Source organism: Elephas maximus, chromosome 3 (assembly GCF_024166365.1).
Source record: "Elephas maximus indicus isolate mEleMax1 chromosome 3, mEleMax1 primary haplotype, whole genome shotgun sequence".
NCBI classification, from domain to species: domain Eukaryota; kingdom Metazoa; phylum Chordata; class Mammalia; order Proboscidea; family Elephantidae; genus Elephas; species Elephas maximus.
Window position 1 is genome coordinate 56,016,699 of NC_064821.1, and position 17,826 is coordinate 56,034,524.

General features: G+C 39.7%; 1 protein-coding gene across 3 annotated transcripts in view; it reads right to left on the minus strand.

Moving 5' to 3' along the window:
* Nucleotides 1–17,826, minus strand: part of FBXO42 (F-box protein 42) — a 117,864-nt gene that overhangs the window by 56,059 nt on the left and 43,979 nt on the right. For all 3 annotated transcript variants that reach the window (XM_049878036.1, XM_049878039.1, XM_049878037.1), the window contains one exon: nt 1,108–1,374. In XM_049878036.1, coding sequence (XP_049733993.1) covers nt 1,108–1,357 — 250 coding nt within the window. In that variant the 5' untranslated portion in view covers nt 1,358–1,374. The remainder of the gene's footprint in view (nt 1–1,107; nt 1,375–17,826) is intronic.

Sequence of the window (17,826 nt, forward strand, 5' to 3'; positions counted from 1 at the left end):
AAAAAAAAAAAATCAAAATGATAAAAATTGCCAAATAAAACCTAAGGGTAAATTCATATGTTTGATTAGACTGTGATTTTCTTCCATCTTTATTTTAGGAGTGAAACCATATTTCAACAGTTTCTCTCCTACATTAACCCGCAAACAAAAGCAGGCTGTGCACACCAATTATCGGTTGTGAGCAAATGAGCACAGGGCCCATCAAACAATCTATACTAATGTTAATCTACTAAGCTAATCTTTAGCCCTCCAGATGGAATTTGGGGAGTTGACAAGGACCATGGTCTTAATGAGAACCACCCTGATGCAAGGAAAAGATTTTTAAGATTGACTGACTCTGACCTAAAAGTTTTTCCTTCTTTGGCTGCCTCTGAAGCCAAATAACTGCTATCTGTCAAAAATACGATATAGCTAGCAAACTCAACATTTAGCTGAAATATTGATTAAAAATGGAGAACAAAAAGAACATTTAAAAAATAAGACATGCATAGGGATAAAATCAAAATAAAATCAAGCAGTAAATGCCTTTCACAATCCCACATTTACTAAAATTAGCTGCTCTGAGAGACAGGATGTGGTTAAGCACATGGGTTCTAAAGCCAGGCAGCCTGGATGTGAATCTGTGATCCTCTATCTATGACCCATGTGAGCCTGGGTAAGTTATTTAACTGAATCTCAGTTGCTTCATTTGTAAAAATGAGATAGTAACAGTATTCTCACAATGTGCTGTGAAGATTGTAAAGCACTTACAACAGTGCCTGGCGCGTGGTAAAAACTACGTGGTTAGCTGTTACTATAATCACATATCTACCCCTACTTTCTCTATTTTAGAAAAATACAATTTACCAAATCAACTCTAAGAATATACAGAAAAATAATCCTCATTTTAAAATTGCAAATGAGATTAAATACTACAGTATTCAAGCTGTTCATAAAGCTAATTAGGACAAGGAGAAAAGGAAAATGCAGTGTTTTAATTGTCTAACACTATATTTTATAACGACAATAAATTTAAGGGAGAAAAGACAAAATGAAATTAGAAATTTAAATCTTTCCTCCAAAATTAATTTAAAATAAATAAATAAATCTTTCCACTTTCCACAGTACCTTTAATAAGTCGATACCACTGTTTGCAGACAAGGGCTGCAGTTTTATGTTCCTGATATGGTGACAGAAAGGACAGGATATACTCCAGAACCTCTTCCGGCAGCTCAGACATGGACCTGTTATGCCTAGTCTCCTCAATTTCCAATGCTGGCTGGGCCTCGTCATCTTGCTCCATTGTCCCTTCCAGCACAGTTTCTTCTTGGTCCACAGCCATGAAACTGTCATCTTCACTGTCCGAGGAGCTGGCCATGACATTCCACTCAACAGCTACAGTTGGGAAGTAACAAACATCAGTATATATTTGTCAGGCACGTGTGCTGAAGCTGTTCATGATTTCTGATTCCTTTTCTATGCTCAATATGAAATCTGCTCTTCAACACTTTCCCACACTAGTTGTGAGCTACCTTAATTGGCCAGGTACAGCTCACATACCAAGCCCATCCTAGGTTTCTAACAAATCCCTGAAGGCTTCTGAATGCATTCTTCTCTCCACTGAAAACCAGAATGGCAGCTGAATTCTGGTATAACCATAAAGCCTGAAAACTTGTTCCCCAGCAATTGCTCTAACTCAGGGGTCTGACTAGCAGACAGCAAACGGAATACCAACTAGCCTCCCTTGTCCAATTCTAATGACCCACGGCATCAAACTGAGAAGGAAAAACTAACTATGGGTACTGCAAAGAGTAATAATAAGAACATTCTGAGGATGTGGCTTGGAAAACAGTTTTTCTGGCTTTCACATAAGATCATTCACTTAAGAGGAAAACAAATGTACCAAGAATACGCTTAACTAGCTCAAATACTAAACACAAGGTACAAGTTTAAAAAAAAAAAAAAAAAATTTATAATAGATCCAGGCAATCCACCAGAAATGCATACATACGTACACATACACACAAGTTCACAAAAAAGTTCAGTGTTATAAATGACAGTAAAACATGGAAAAACTCAAATGCTCATCAACAGTAGGACGGAGAAACTGTGGTACGTTCGCACACAGTGAAACGTTACTCAGCAAGAAACCACATGAATAAATCTCTAAAACACAATGCGGAGTGAAAGAGGACAGAAGAGCTCACACTCTGTGACTACACTTGTATCAAGTTCCAAACCAGGCAAAATTAACTTATGCTGTTTGCCATGGATTGAATTATGTCCCCCCAAAAATGTGTGTGTCAATTTGGCTGGGCCACGATTCCCAGTATTGTGCAGCTGCCCTCCATTTTGTGATTGTAATTCTACCTGAAAGAGGATTAGGGCGGGATTGTAACACCTTTACCCAGGTCACATTCCTGATCCAATGTAAAGGAAGTTTCCCTGGGGTGTGGACTACAACACCTTTTATCTCTCAAGAAATAATACGCAAAGGAAAGCAAGCAGAAAGTTGGGAACCTCAGACCACCAAGAAAGCAGCACCGGGAGCAGAGCACATCCTTTGGACCGGGGGTCCCCGTGCCTGAGAAGCTGCTCTACCTCCAGAGCAGACAGAGAGAGAAAGCTGTCCCCCGGAGTTGGTACCCTGAATTCGGACTTGTAACCTACTAGACTGTGAGAGAATAAACGTCTCTTTGTTAAAGCCACCCACTTGTGGTATTTCTGTTATAGCTGCACTAAATGACTAACACACTGTTCCAAGTCAGCTTCTGGGTGGATTCTTTATAAATTGGATACTGATTACATGGATGTTTTAGTTGTGAAAAATTCACTGAGCATTTCTCTGAAGTTTATCAAAATACACCATTATCCTGTGGAGAGACTGGAACACTTCTACACTGCTGGTGGGAATGTTAAATGGTACAACCACTTTGGGAATCGATTTGGCGCTTCCTTAAAAAGCTAGAGATAGAGCTACCATAGATGATCCACCAATCCCACTCCTCAGAATATATCCTAGAGAAATAAGAGCCTTTACACGAACAGATATATGCACACCCGTGTTTATTTCAGCACTGTTTACAATACCAAAAAGATGGAAGCAACCAAGGTGCCCAACAACGGATGAATGGATAAATTATGGTATATTCACACAATGGAATACTGCGCATTGATAAAGAACAGTGAGGAATCTCTGAAACATTTCATAACATGGAGGAACCTGGAAGGCATTCTGCTGAGTGAAATTAGTCATTTGCAAAAGGGCAAATACCGTATGAGACCACTATTTTAAGAACTTGAGAAATAGCTGAAACTGAGAAAAAAAACATTCTTTTGTGTTTATGAGGGGGGGTGGGAGAGGGGTATTGACTAATTAGTAGATAAGAACTACTTTAGGTGAAGGGAAAGACAACACACAATACAGGGGAGGTCAGCACAACTGGACTAAACCAAAAACAGTTTCCTGAATAAACTGAATGCTTCTTAGGCCAGCGAACCAGGGGCAGGGGTTTGGTTTCAGGGGACATCTAAGTCAATTGGCATAATAAAATCTGTTAAGAAAACATTCTGCAACCCACTTTGAAGAGTGCCATCTGGGGTCTTAAACGCTAGCAAGCAGCCATCTAAGATGCATCAATGAGTCTCAACCCACCTGGATCAAAGGAGAATGAAGAACGCCAAGGACACAAGGTAATTACGAGCCCAAGAGACAGAAAGGGCCACATAAACCAGAGACTACATCATCTTGAGACCAGAAGAACTAGATGGGGCCCAGCTACAACCGATGACTGCCCTGACAGGGAACACAACAGAGAACCCCTGAGGGAGCAGGAGAGCAGTGGGATGTAGACCCCAAATTCTCATAAAAAGACCAGACTTCGTGGTCTGACTGAGACTGGAAGGACCCCGGTGGTCATGGCCCCCAGACCTTCTGTTGGCCCAGGACAGGAACCATTCCCGAAGCCAACTCTTCAGACAGGGATTGGACTGGGCAATGGGTTGGAGAGGGATGCTGGTGAGGAGTGAGCTTCTTGGATCAGGTGGACACTTGAGGCTATGCTGGCATCTCCTGCCTGGAGGGGAGATGAGAGGGTAGAGGGGGTTAGAAGCTGGCAAAATGGACACGAAAAGAGAGAGTGGAGGGAGAGAGTGGGCTTGTCTCATTAGGGGGTGAGTAATTGGGAGTATGTAGCAAGACGTATGTAAGTTTTTGTGTGAGAGACTGACTTGATTTGTAAACTTAAGGCACAATGAAAATTATTTTAAAAATGCCATTATCGGCAGTTATCTCTAGTGGAGCTATTACAATTTTTTCTTTCTTCTTTGTGCTTATCTGTATTCCTAAAATTTTCTAGAAAGAGCAGTGTAACATTTTAAACACACACGCAGAGGCAGGTTAACTTGTTTACACCATTCCCATGATGGTACATGGACAACCTCAGGTGAAAATGGCAAAATGAATAAAATGAAGTGGTTTACTTAACAACTGTGTTGTAGGTTGGGTTCTCCCACAAGCAGATGCCAAAGCAGAATTAGGGATGAAAAAGGTTGAATGAGGAGTTAACTCCTGTAAGAAAAAAAGAGGAGGACACAGGATTGGGCAGGGGGAGCCACCAGACAATGATGCAGACCTGGCAAAAGCCTGTCTCACAGAAAGCTAAGGAGCAAAGATGGCCAGTTAGAGGGAGTCCTGTATTAGGCAGTGTTATGGATCGAATTGTGTCCCCCGAAAATGTGTCAACTTGGCTAGGCCATGATTCTCAATTTTGTGTGATTGTCCACCATTTTGTCATCTGATGTGATTTTCCTATGTGTTGCAAATCCTATCTCTATGATGGTAATGAGGTGGGATTAGTGGCAGTTATGTTAATGAGGCAGGACCTGATCTACAAGATTAAGTTGTGTTTTAAGTCAATCTCTTTTGAGAGATAAAACAGAGAAGCAAACAGAGAGACACTGGGGATCTCATACGACCAAGAAACAAGAGCCAGGAGAAAAGCACATCCTTTGGACCTGGGGTTCCTCTGCTGAGAAGCTCCTCGACTGGGGAAGGTTAATGACAAGGATCTTCCCTCAGAGCTGACAGACAGAGATGCTAATCAACGGTAGAACAGAGAAATTGTGGTACATTCACACACAATGAAACATTCAGCGTTTATTCACACACATGAATAAATCTCAAAACATAATACTGAGTGAAAGAGGATAAAAGAGCGCATATTATATGACAATACTTATATCAAGTTCTAAACTAGGCAAAATTAATTTATGCTGTTTGTCATGGATTGAATTATGTCCGCCCAAAAATGTGTGTGTCAATTTGGCTGGGCCATGATTCCCAGCCCCTGAAGTTGACGCCCTGATTTTGGACTTCTAGCCTCCTAGACTGTGAGAGACTAAATCTCCGCTTCTTAAAGCCATGCACTTGTGGCACTGCTGTTATAACAGACCAGACAACTAATACCAGCAAAAAGGGCAAGGTGCTTATATCACTGTTTTGTTCGGTCACTGGCTGTGGGTTGCCTGAGAAATGCGTGACCTCAGCTGTCACAGCTTTACTCAGCCATTGTCTGGGGGCTGTCCCGAGAAGAGCACGACCTAGGCACCAAAGCTGAGGTATTTCCTGAAGAGGCAACAACTTCAGCTACACACCTTATAGATGGGCAACAAGTCCTTTCTGGAAGGGGCATCTGAGTTGTTTTTTTAAAATAATTTTTATTGTGCTTTGACTGAAAGTTTACAAATCAAGTCATTCTCTCACATAAAAACTTTTACATATACCTTGCTACATACTCCCAATTACTCTCCCCCTAATGAGACAAGCCCACTCTCTCCCTCCACTCTCTCTTTTCGTGTCCATTTCGCCAGCTTCTAACCCCCTCTACCCTCTCATCTCCCCTCCAGGCAAGAGATGCCAACATAGCCTCAAGTGTCCACCTGATCCAAGAAGCTCACTCCTCACCAGCATCCCTCTCCAACCCATTGCCCAGTCCAATCCCTGTCTGAAGAGTTGGCTTCGGGAATGGTTCCTGTCCTGGGCCAACAGAAGGTCTGGGGGCCATGACCACCGGGGTCCTTCCAGTCTCAGTCAGACCACGAAGTCTGGTCTTTTTATGAGAATTTGGGGTCTACATCCCACTGCTCTCCTGCTCCCTCAGGGGTTCTCTGTTGTGTTCCCTGTCAGGGCAGTCATCGGTTGTAGCTGGGCCCCATCTAGTTCTTCTGGTCTCAGGATGATGTAGTCTCTGGTTTATGTGGCCCTTTCTGTCTCTTGGGCTCGTAATTACCTTGTGTCCTTGGCATTCTTCATTCTCCTTTGATCCAGGTGGGTTGAGACTCATTGATGCATCTTAGATGGCTGCTTGCTAGTGTTTAAGACCCCAGATGGTACTCTTCAAAGTGGGATGCAGAATGTTTTCCTAATAGATTTTATTATGCCAATTGACTTAATGTCCCCTGAAATCATGGTCCAGTTGTGCTGACCTCCCCTGTATTGTGTGTTGTCTTTCCCTTCACCTAAAGTAGTTCTTATCTACCAACTAATTAGTGAATACCCCCTCCTCTCACCCTCCCAACCTCCCTTCTCTCGTAACCACAAAAGAATGTTTTCTTCTCAGTTTCAACTATTTTTCAAGTTCTTATAATAGTGGTCTTATACAATATTTGTCCTTTTGCAACTGACTAATTTGGGAATTTCACTCAGCATAATGCCTTCCAGGTTCCTCCATGTTAAGAAATGTTTCACAGATTCCTCACTGTTCTTTATCGATGTGTAGTATTCAACTGTGTGAATATACCATAATTTATTTATCCATTCATCCATTGATGGGCACCTTAGTTGTGTCCATCTTATTGCTATTGTAAACAGTGCTGCAATAAACATGGGTGTGCATATATCTGTTCCTCTAAAGGCTCTTATTTCTCTAGGATATATTCCAAGGAGTGGGATTGCTGGATGGTATGGTAGTTCTATTTCTAGCTTTTTAAGGAAGCGCCAAATCAATTTCCAAAGTGGTTGTACCATTTAACATTCCCACCAGCAGTGTAGAAGTGTGCCAATCTCACCACAGCCTCTCCAACATTTATTATTTTGTGTTTTTTTGGATTAATGCCAGCCTTGTTGGAGTGAGATGAAATCTCATTGTAGTTTTGATCTGTATTTCTCTAATGGCTAATGATCGTGAACATTTCCTCAAGTATCTGTTAGCTACCTGAATGTCTTCTTTAGTGAAGTGTCTATTCATATCTTTTGCCCATTTTTTAATTGGGTTACTTGTCCTTTTGCAGCTGAGTTTTTGCAGTATCACGTAGATTTTATAGATCAGATACTGATCAGAAACATCATAGCTAAAAACTTTTTCCCAGTCTGTAGGTAGTCTTTTTACTCTTTTGGTGAAGTCTTTGGATGAGCATAGGTGTTTGATTTTTAGGAGCTCCCAGTTATCTAGTTTTGCTTCTGCATTGTTAGTAATGTTTTATATACTGTTTATGGCATGTATTAGGGCTCCTAACGTTGTCCCTATTTTTTCTTCTATGACTTTTATCGTTTTAGATTTTATATTTAGGTCTTTGATTCATTTTGAGCTCATTTTTGTACCTGGAGTGAGGTATGGGTCTTGTTTCATTTTTTTTGCAGATGGATATCCAGTTATGCCAGCACCATTTGTTAAAAAGACTGTCTTTTCCCCATATAAGTATTTCGGGGCTTTGTCAAATATCAACTGCTCACATGTGGATGGATTTATCTCTGGATTCTCAATTCTGTTCCATTGGTCCATGTATCTGTTGTTGTACCAGTACCAGGCTGTTTTGACTACTGTGGTAGTATAATAGGTTCTAAAATCAGGTAAAGTAAGGCCTCCCACTTTGTTCTTCTTTTTCAGTAATGCCTTATTTATCCGGGGCCTCTTTCCCTTCCATATGAAGTTGGTGATTTGTTTCTCCATCTCATTAAAGAAGGTCATTGGGATTTGGATCGGAATTGCATTAAATGCATAGATAGCTTTTGGTAGAAAAGACATTTTTATAATGTTAAGTCTTCCTATTCATGAGCAAGGTATGTTTTTCCACTTATGTAAGTCTCTTTTGGTTTCTTTGAGAAGTGTACTGTAGTTTTCTTGGTATAAGTCTTTTACATCTCTGGTAAGATTTATTCCTAAGTATTTTATCTTCTTAGGGGCTACTATAAATGGGATTGATTTGGTGATTTCCCCTTTGATGTTCTTTTTGTTGGTGTAGAGGAATCCAACTGATTTTTGTATGTTTATCTTGTATCCCGATACTCTGCTGAACTCTTCTATTAGTTTCAGTAGTTTTCTGGAGGATTCCTTAGGGTTTTCTGTGTATAAGATCATGTCATCCACAAATAGAGATACTTTTACTTCTTCCTTGCCAATCTGGATGCCCTGTATTTCTTTATCTAGCCTAATTGCTCTGGCTAGGATCTCCAACACAATGTTGAATAAGAGCAGTGATAAACTGCATCCTTGTCTGGTTCCCAATTGAGTTAATTGTTTTTTAATACAACTATTCCCCTTGCTCCATACACATCTACCAGAATATTCACTATGCTACCTGTCTTAGTTATCTAGTGTTGCTATAACAGAAATACCACAAGGAGATGGCTTTAGCAAGCAGAGATGTATTCTCTCACAGTCTAGGAGGCTGGAAGTCTGAATTCAGGGAGCCAGCTCTAAGTGAAGCCTTCCTCTCTCTGTTGGCTCTGAGCAAAGGTCCTTGTCATCCATCTTCCCCTGGGTTTAGGAGTTTCTCAATGTAAGGCCCCCGGGTCCAAAGGACGGGCTCTGCTTCTGGTTTTTCTTTCTTGGTGGTAGGAGGTCCGTCTTCTCTCTGGTCAATTCTCTCTCTTATATCTAAAAAGAGATTGACTCAAAATCCTGTAGATTGGGTCCTGCCTCATTAACATCACTGCCTCTAACCCTGCCTCATTAACATCATAGAGGTTAGGAATTACAACACAGGGGATCAGATCACAAAATGGTGGACAAATACACAATTCTGGGAATCATGGCCTAGCCAAGTTGACACATACTTTTGGGGGACACAATTCAATCCATGATACTACCCCACCTTACAATTTCCAGCATCCCCTCTACCACTGATCAGAAGAATAAGAAATAATAGGAGAAGAGAGAGCTTGAAATTTATGTTGGAGCATTGAGAAAGATATGAAATGTTCCAAAAGGTGGGAGAGAGGAGAGTGGTGAGGGCGGAGACTACAAGCTTCCCATCTCATTTCTATCGCTCCTGTAACTCAAATACTAATTACGTACATCTTTAAGGAACATGGAAACAAAACTCATGAAATCGCTTCCAAGATAATTTATCTTCCAAATTAGCGTAAAGGTCACGATACTGCAGTGTGTCCTACCAAAGCAGTTGCTAGAAGCTTGATGACCATCAGCAATTGGTGGGTGTTTGGAAATAACAGAGCATCCTAAATTCTCCTCGTCTGGGGGTAAACGGGGACTATTGCATTTCCCTCTAGTCCCTTAAAGTACAGATGAGTATTACAACAGTTTTGAGCTTAGATAATTAGCCCCACCTACCCTTTAAGTAAACTGTTTTTCCACGTGCTGAACTTACTAGAGGAAGGTCTTTTGATCAACAGATTTCCCATTTCCACCCTAACTCCTACTCTAAAAAGCACAGTCATGTAAAATAGAAACAAAACTCAGAATTTTTTCTAGCAAAAATCAGAATGGGTAACAGTGCTTTTTTCTACTGGGAAAACATCACTTCCCATATTCTTTCCTACTCTTTCCCCTGTATGTTATTACTTCTTGTCTCCCACTGGCTATCTCCTCTAATGTATTGACTTTCCCACTCAGCCCTAAAATTTACCAAGGAAAAGAGTCCAAAGAAACAAATACCTTGAGTTTGGCTGTATCTTTCGCACTTAAATTAAATCTAACACCTCATGTATAGTTGTTTCCTGAACAAGATTTTGACAGACTGTGAATCTTGGTTTTGCTTCACAAAAAAATCAACAGAGGTTGCAAGAGGTTATTTATATTACTATTTTGCGAACATTTCTTCCAAGCAAAATAAACTGGTTCAATAAAACAATTTTTTACTCCCTTTCCAAATCTTCTCAAAGTACAATTAACCCATTGCCGTCGAGTCTATTCCGACTCATAGTGACCCTTATAGGACAAAGTAGGGTCCCAAAGCTGTAATCTTTATGGAAGCAGACTGCCATATCTTTCTCCTGAGGAGCTCTGGTGGGTTCAAACCACTGACCTTTCAGTTAGAAGCCGAGTGCTTAACCACTGCACCACCAGGGCTTCTTTGAAATACAGTAAAAAAAAAAAAAAAAACTAAACTCATTGCTGTTGAGCCAATTCCGACTAATAGCGAACCTATAGGACACGGTAGAACTGCCCCAGAGGGTGCGTCTGGTGGATTCGAACTGGCAATTTCTTGGTTAGCAGCCATAGTGGTTTACCACTACGCCATCAGGGTTCCCCGAAATACAATCAGCAGGCCTACATAAAGAGATTCATACTATTGGAATGCCCAGCTTTAAGCAATTCTCACCATTCAAACATTTCACTACCCACAAGAACATCAAACCTCAGGCCTGAGGAGGTATTTGACAACTTGGCCCTGAGCACAGATTACAACAAGAACGCACAGGGATGGGCTCCGATGCAATTTCTCTGTAATTACATGCCCGGCACCAATCTGCACAGCCCTACATTTTCACTTCCATGATTAGGTAGTGAAATCATCACTCAGACTCCCAGAGGATACAGACGCATTCTGAAACTGAGTTATAGTTTTTCCTTGTATTCATGCCAAAAGAAGCCCTACAAAACATTTTACATTTAAGTGTATTCATGAAAGTCTTTAAAAGAAAATGTTCCTCACCCTTCACACCTGTTAGACCTTCACAGTTTCCTCAAAGTGATCAAGTCTTTGGGAGTAACCACAAACTGAAGTCAGCTTACTGCAATCTGAGCTCCTTAAGGTGAGAGATCATTCCCCTAGGCATCTTTGCCTTCCTAGTGCTAGGCATTCAAATGAGAGCAAGGTTTATTGACATTTCTACCCAGAACACTCGCGTGCTGAGTCATGTCATTTTATAATAGAAATTACATCATTAGTCCATCCAGGAAACAGCAGACCCTACCCTTATATGTCGCTGGATGCTGTCAAGATATTTTATTGGTCAGAATTAATATACCTCTCTAGTTCCTTGAGTTTTGACCTTTTAAGGTGTATTCTGGCCTGAGAGTTGGCTGCCAGATTCCTGAGCCCCACCCAATGACCCTTTGCTAGGTCAAGAGGGATGGTACTAAAGAATCTGACCTCGTGGTATCTCTTTCTGAAAAACTACTCTATTGAACTAAATTCAAACCTGCTTGTAAAATCTCAGTATCTCGCCATTACAATGAGGTATAAATTAAGGTTAAGCACTGAAGCTGGGAGATTTGGCTACTGTTCCCTGTTTCAATGCCAGTGTGACCCAAGGTAAATCATAACCACCCTATCCCTAAGTAACAAAAAGTTCCCCACCTACTCCATAAAAGATTCTGTAAAACAGCAGATATCAACAAACTACTGTGAACCTGTTGGAGACTGATAAACCTGTAAAGAGTTAAAATCAATTTTTAAAAAAGCCAAGATGGAAACGAGATTATTTCATTACCCATGTAAAGTCATTGCCAGATTCCAGTGCAAGATTTGTGGTTTTGATTAATTTGTGCCTTTGATTTCCACACTGAACCCCTGACAATCCTCAGAGGCAACACATCTTTATGCAAATTGGAATACACTTCATTTACCTAAAAGGAGGCTGAAGATCTAAAATGCCATCAAACTTACTCTTCATACTTTCAAAAGATGAAAAAGGTGCAGTGAAGGCAGCTTCTTACTGATAATGAAAGAAAGCACTGAGAGTTAACTTACGTGGCTGGAAGCACTCCAAGTCATCCCTCAGCATGAGGGCTTCTGAGGCTTCAGGGACAGAACAGCAACCTTGTACAAATGTCTCCATAAACTCACGAAAATACCCTCCTCAGCAGCTCTAAACTCACTGCCGTCAAGTCAATTCCGACTCATAGCGACCCTACAGGACAGACTAGAACTGCCCCACAGAGTTTCCAAGGAGTGCCTGGTGGATTCAAACTGCCAACCTTGTGGTTAGCAGCCATAGCTCTTAACCACTACGCCTCCAGGGTTTCCAGCAGCTCTAAAGTGAGCTAAAAATAGTAAAAGCTACTCCTAAAAATATCGGCTGGGAGATTTACAGAAGATCATGATACGATTATAAATGTGGATTCTTTCGATTCTTTGGAAGAATTAACAATAGGAGACAATAATGATTTAACAATAAGAGACAACAATGATTATCTCCCCATTGCTCATTGCTTTAAATAAGTATTAACAAATCTACCAATCCTAGATGATGAGGCACTACCTTAAAAATAAGCCTTCTTATTAGTATAGCACCACTATTATTATTATCATTGTACCAAGTCAAATGAGAAAGTTACAGGAAGTACAAAAATGATAAAATATAAAATCCAACCTTATTTCATGCATTCGACAACTATCAATAGAACGTTTACTACATGCAAAAAGACTGTGTTTAGATGCCAGAGGAGTTACAAAGAGGATATCCCAGTATTTGCTCTCAAAGAGATATAACCCCAGTAAGGGCCAAAGACACATACATAAATAACACCGACACGGACATTATACAATAAATGACCTGTGGTAGAAAACAAGCTGTCCAGGGAAGGGAGAGATGTTTTCCAACTAGTGTGATAAGGAAGTTACACAGAAGGAAGCATTTGAGCTGAGCTTTGAAGACACCCTGGTGGTGTAGTGGTTAAGTGCTACAGCTGCTAACCAAAAGGTTGGCAGTTCGAATCCATCGGGCACTCCCTGGAAACCATATGGAGCAGTTCGACTCTGCCCTATAGGGTCACTATGAGTTGGAATCGACTCTGCGGAAAAGGGTTTTTTTTTTTTTTTTAATAAGAATAGGTAATATTTCAGAAAACAAAATGAGGAAAGGTGGAAGGTGAAAGATCTTCAAGTTATAGTCTCTTAAAGTGGTACACTAGAATTACTGTTCCTTTAGGACAAAAGAATAAAAACATTTTTACTCAATGGGCGTTTTACCACATCCAAACCAAAACCAAACCCCAGTGCCGTCAAGTCGATTCCAACTCAGAGCGACCCTGTAGGACAGAGTAGAACTGCCCCATAGAGTTTCCAAGGAGCGCCTGGTGGATTCGAACTGCCAACCCTTTGGTTAGCAGCCATAGCACTTAACTACTATGCCACCAGGGTTTCCTTTACCACATCACAGACTGTTTAATATTTTATCTACATTAACAGAAGCTCGTAATCTGGAGACTTCTTAGTTCCTGACAGTCAATGTTTTGACAAAAAAGTCTGGAAACAGAATAATTTGGCATAACTACTGTTGCTATTAGCAAAATGTTCATTGTTTTTACAAGCAGATTCAGAGAGCTGTTTCTATAAAGCATTCCATATTTAATAACAGGAATGAGCTGCAGTTTTGAATTTTTTTTAATGATTAAATCATTGGTATGCTACCAAATTAAGATTCCCTTCAATAGAACAAAAATAAAGTACTTCCCCAAAGTACCCATCAGTATACAGTCCTTATTATTCTTTACAATGCTTGATAGTAAATGAAAGCACTTTATGACTGCTATAAAGTAGTGGCAAAAATGGACCAGTTCTCAGGTAATTCTCTATCTCTATATTTGGATATGGGTTTGTTATTACTAAGTATAAACGGTCAAAAGAAATATACTGGTTTTAAACATCAATGGAGAGACTAAGTTCTGAAAATTCTAAATAGAAAACAATACATTCTAGGCTCAGCAGAACGTATCATTTGGTAGAAAAAGTATAGTGGAATGGTAATGTTCAAATTTATGAGCGATTGAGTTTTCAGATTTTTAAGAGACAGTAATAATGTACAAAGTATAAAATAATTCTAACAATTTAACATATAACAGCAATTTTAAACAAAAAGGCTGACCCAGTAGAAATTAGAGGGAGAGGTAGAAGGGAAAAAATACGTATTTTTCTGGGCTAGGAAATTGCCATGAATTTTTTCCCTTTCAAAACCAAGTACTTAAAAAAAAAAAAAAACGACCAAAGGGGCAAATAGTGGTGGTTCAGTGGTAGAATTCTAACCTTCCATGTGGGAAACTGGGGTTCGATTCCCAGCCAATGCACCTCATGCGCAGTCTGTCAGTGGAAGCTTGCGTGTTGTTAAGGTGCTGAACAGGTTTCAGTGGAGCTTCCACACTACAATGAACTAGGAAGGCCTCGCAATCTACTTCCAAAAATCAGCCAGTGAAAACCCTATGAATCACAACAGTCTTATCTGCAATCACTCATGGCAATGGTGCAGGACTGGGCAGCCAATTCCTTCAGTAGTTGTACGTGGGGTCATCATGAGTTGGGGCTGACTAAATGGCACCTAACAATAAGAAACAGTAGCAAACTATGAACTCAAAAGTGACTGCAACATACTACAGAAATGCTCAAATCATACCTACCTCTTCCTCTATGCTCCCACAATACTGAGTACTCACCTCAAAACTAGCATTTATTATACTGCAGCTGTTTATCTGCCTCCTTTCTTGTTGGGGAACCAGAGAAAAGAATTCTAGTTTATATATCCAGTACCTGACATACACATAAGCATTTAGTGAAAGTCTGCTGAGTGAATGAACAAACACAGCTTTATGAATCCATTTCAGAGTCAAAAGCAAACCCAAATTCTAATTCCTAAATATTATGATGAACAAACAGAAACTTCATATCAAAAATTAAAATAAATAAAAAATCACAGAGGGGCGCAAAGTAGGGATTTTTATTCTTAAATTTAAAAACAAAATGTACAGTATCTAAGTGAAGCATTACTATAAGACATCAGGGTTTCTCTGCCATTATGTGCATTCACTCTTCTAAAACCATTATATGTCCAGGTTCTCTTAGCCTTTTGGGAAAAAGGCTCTATCACTCAGCCTTTTGGGAAACGGCTCCTTCACAGATGAGCAATTTTTTTATTTTTTATTTTTGGGTGGAAAAAGAGGAGACAGACATAGAGTTGCCAACTTTTTATTTCCCAAATATGGACCAAAAAAACAAACAAACAAAGCACCTACAATCTACTATCGTCAGAGTTTTAGAAAAGCACATTTAAAAACCCAAACACGTTGGAAGGTCATAATCTCTGAATAAAGGCTTTCTTTCCATTCCAAGATTTGAAACCTTACCCACCCATCTTACAACCTGACATACACAGAGAGGTGTCTCCCGCTTTTCAAAAGTTCACTTTATGCCACTTCACTTTTACAAAAGACCTACATTAGTACCTGCTCTTGCTAACCAAAAGAAATCCGAGGATTTTCACTTACAAAAAAAGGCAAAAAGCAAGCCATTAAAAAGGCAGTGCCCTTATTGAACCACCCCGCCGCATTCAATCAAATGCCTAATGACATATAAACGCACCAAACATCGCAACATCTCATCCTCGACTTGTCATCCCTTGTGCCTTTCTCTAACTGTAGGACAGTTATATAAATCCCACTCTTCTGTGGGATTTGAACCCCAGCCCATCAACCCAGCCCCATGTGCCACTGCCAGCCAGGCTACCAGGACTACCATCATCACCACCACCAACTCTCAGCCCTCCAGTGTGCTTGCTGTCTCCTCGGTTCTGGTAAGTGAAACTACACTGTGCATATGTTATTTCTACTTTATATTGTTGTTGTTGCTGTTAGGTGCGGTCGAGTCGGTTTCAACTCATAACGACTCTACGTGCAACAGAATGAAACACTGCCCAGTCCTGCACCATCCTCACAATCGTCGATATGCTTGAGCGTATTTCCGCGGCCAGTGTGTCAGTCCATCTTGTTAAGGGTCTTCCTCTTTTTTGCTGACCCTCTACTTCATAAAGCATGATGTCCTCCAGGGAATGGTCCCTGCTGATAATACGTCCAAAGTATGTGAGACAAAGTCTCACCATCCTTGCTTCTAATGAGCCTTCTGTCTGTACTTCTTCCAAGGCAGATTTGAGTCCACAGCATATTCAATATTCTTTACCAACACCATGATTTAAAGGCTGCATATCATATCGCTCTTGCTTTTACTATATGTTAGTGGTATTTTAGGTTTTATGTGTTATTTGTTATGATTTGGTCAGTTATTTTTTGGGTCTGGGTATGTTCAAAATTTTTCCAATACAAATTAATGATAATTGTTTTTTTGCTTTTCACCATTTCAGCTTACAAAAGGTTTCACAGAAACACTCTACTTTCAGGTAGCGGGGGAAACCTGTATATGCACACACCTTCAAGATAACGACTGTGAGGATGGTGCAGGACCAGGCAGTGTTTCGTTCTGTTATACATAGGGTTGCTATGAGTCAAAACCAACTCGATGGCACCTAATAACAACATTATGTCATGCTATTTTGTTTTACTATTAATTTGCTTGGTGGAAAAAAAAAAATCTTACAGACAACTTAAAAAGTTATGCAGGGTTTGAATTTTATTTTTATCAAATTAAAAAAGAAATTAAGTTAATTTTTTAAATTAAAAAAGAACCATTTCCTAAGGCTAGGAAAACACTGGAGATAATCATAGCTACTCTACTGGTGTTGGTAAAGATACTGAAGGATCAAATCAGTCTTAAAAGAAATACAATCAGAATACTCCGTAGAAGGAAAGATGGCAAGACTTCGGTTCCCTTAGTTTGGACACGTCATCAGGAAAGGCCAATCGTTAAAAAAGGACATCATGGTTGATAAAGTAGACAGTCAGTGAAAACAAGGGAAACCCTCAATGAGATAGATTAACAACAGCCAAAACAATGGGTTCAAACATATCAACCACAGTGAAGATGGAGCAGGACCAGGCAATGTTCCCTTCCCTTACAGATAAGGTTCCTATGAGTCAGAGCCAGCTAGACAGCAACTAACAACAAAATGGTGGCAAAAATGCATGAAAGACAAACGCAACCTGATTTCTTTCAGACATAGCTTAGCTGCTCTTTTTTCTTCGGCTGGTCAGGTTTACAATACTTTTCCTCATGTGTTTCCCTCCCTAAATTCTTAATGTCTACAGCAACAATGTAATGTAGTATTTTTAACAAGATTTAACTGTAGCACTTTTTTTTTTAAGTTGCAACTGACTTAGTGTTTAACATAAATGGGATTATATTAATCTTATTTTGCATTTTTCATATAACTGTTCATCTTGGAGACCTTTTCATGTTAACATATGCCAAAATGGCCACATATTTTTTAACTGCTGCTTTAAATTCTGTTGTTTAGATAGAGTATAATTTATCTAGCCATTCTCCTATAAGTAAACATTTAGGTTGTTGCAAGTTAATTAGTCAAAGTTTATTACTGTTATGGGGTATTTCAGTCAAACCATATAGTTTTATAGATTTCCACAGAAGCTAAAATTTTAAGCATCAGGTTCTCACACAAGACACTATTTCATGCTACTTTCAAAAAAAAGGGAACAAATCCAAAGTTTATTCCAAAATGATATAAGTTGAAAAACTCTTCAAGATTCAGAGAAAAGTCTGTGAAAGAACAAAGAAAACAAAAGTTTCTCTGTGTTAAGGCTAAAATAATCACCACTTGACGACTCCAGTTTTAAGGAGTGTTTAACACCTTTTTGGTTCATCCTTTGCAGATCTATCTGAATGGACAGATACTAAAATATTTTTTAAACTTTTAATTCATTTTACCTTGTATAATCATTCTGTGTCATGGAACAAATATTTTCCCCACTATTAAAAAAAAAT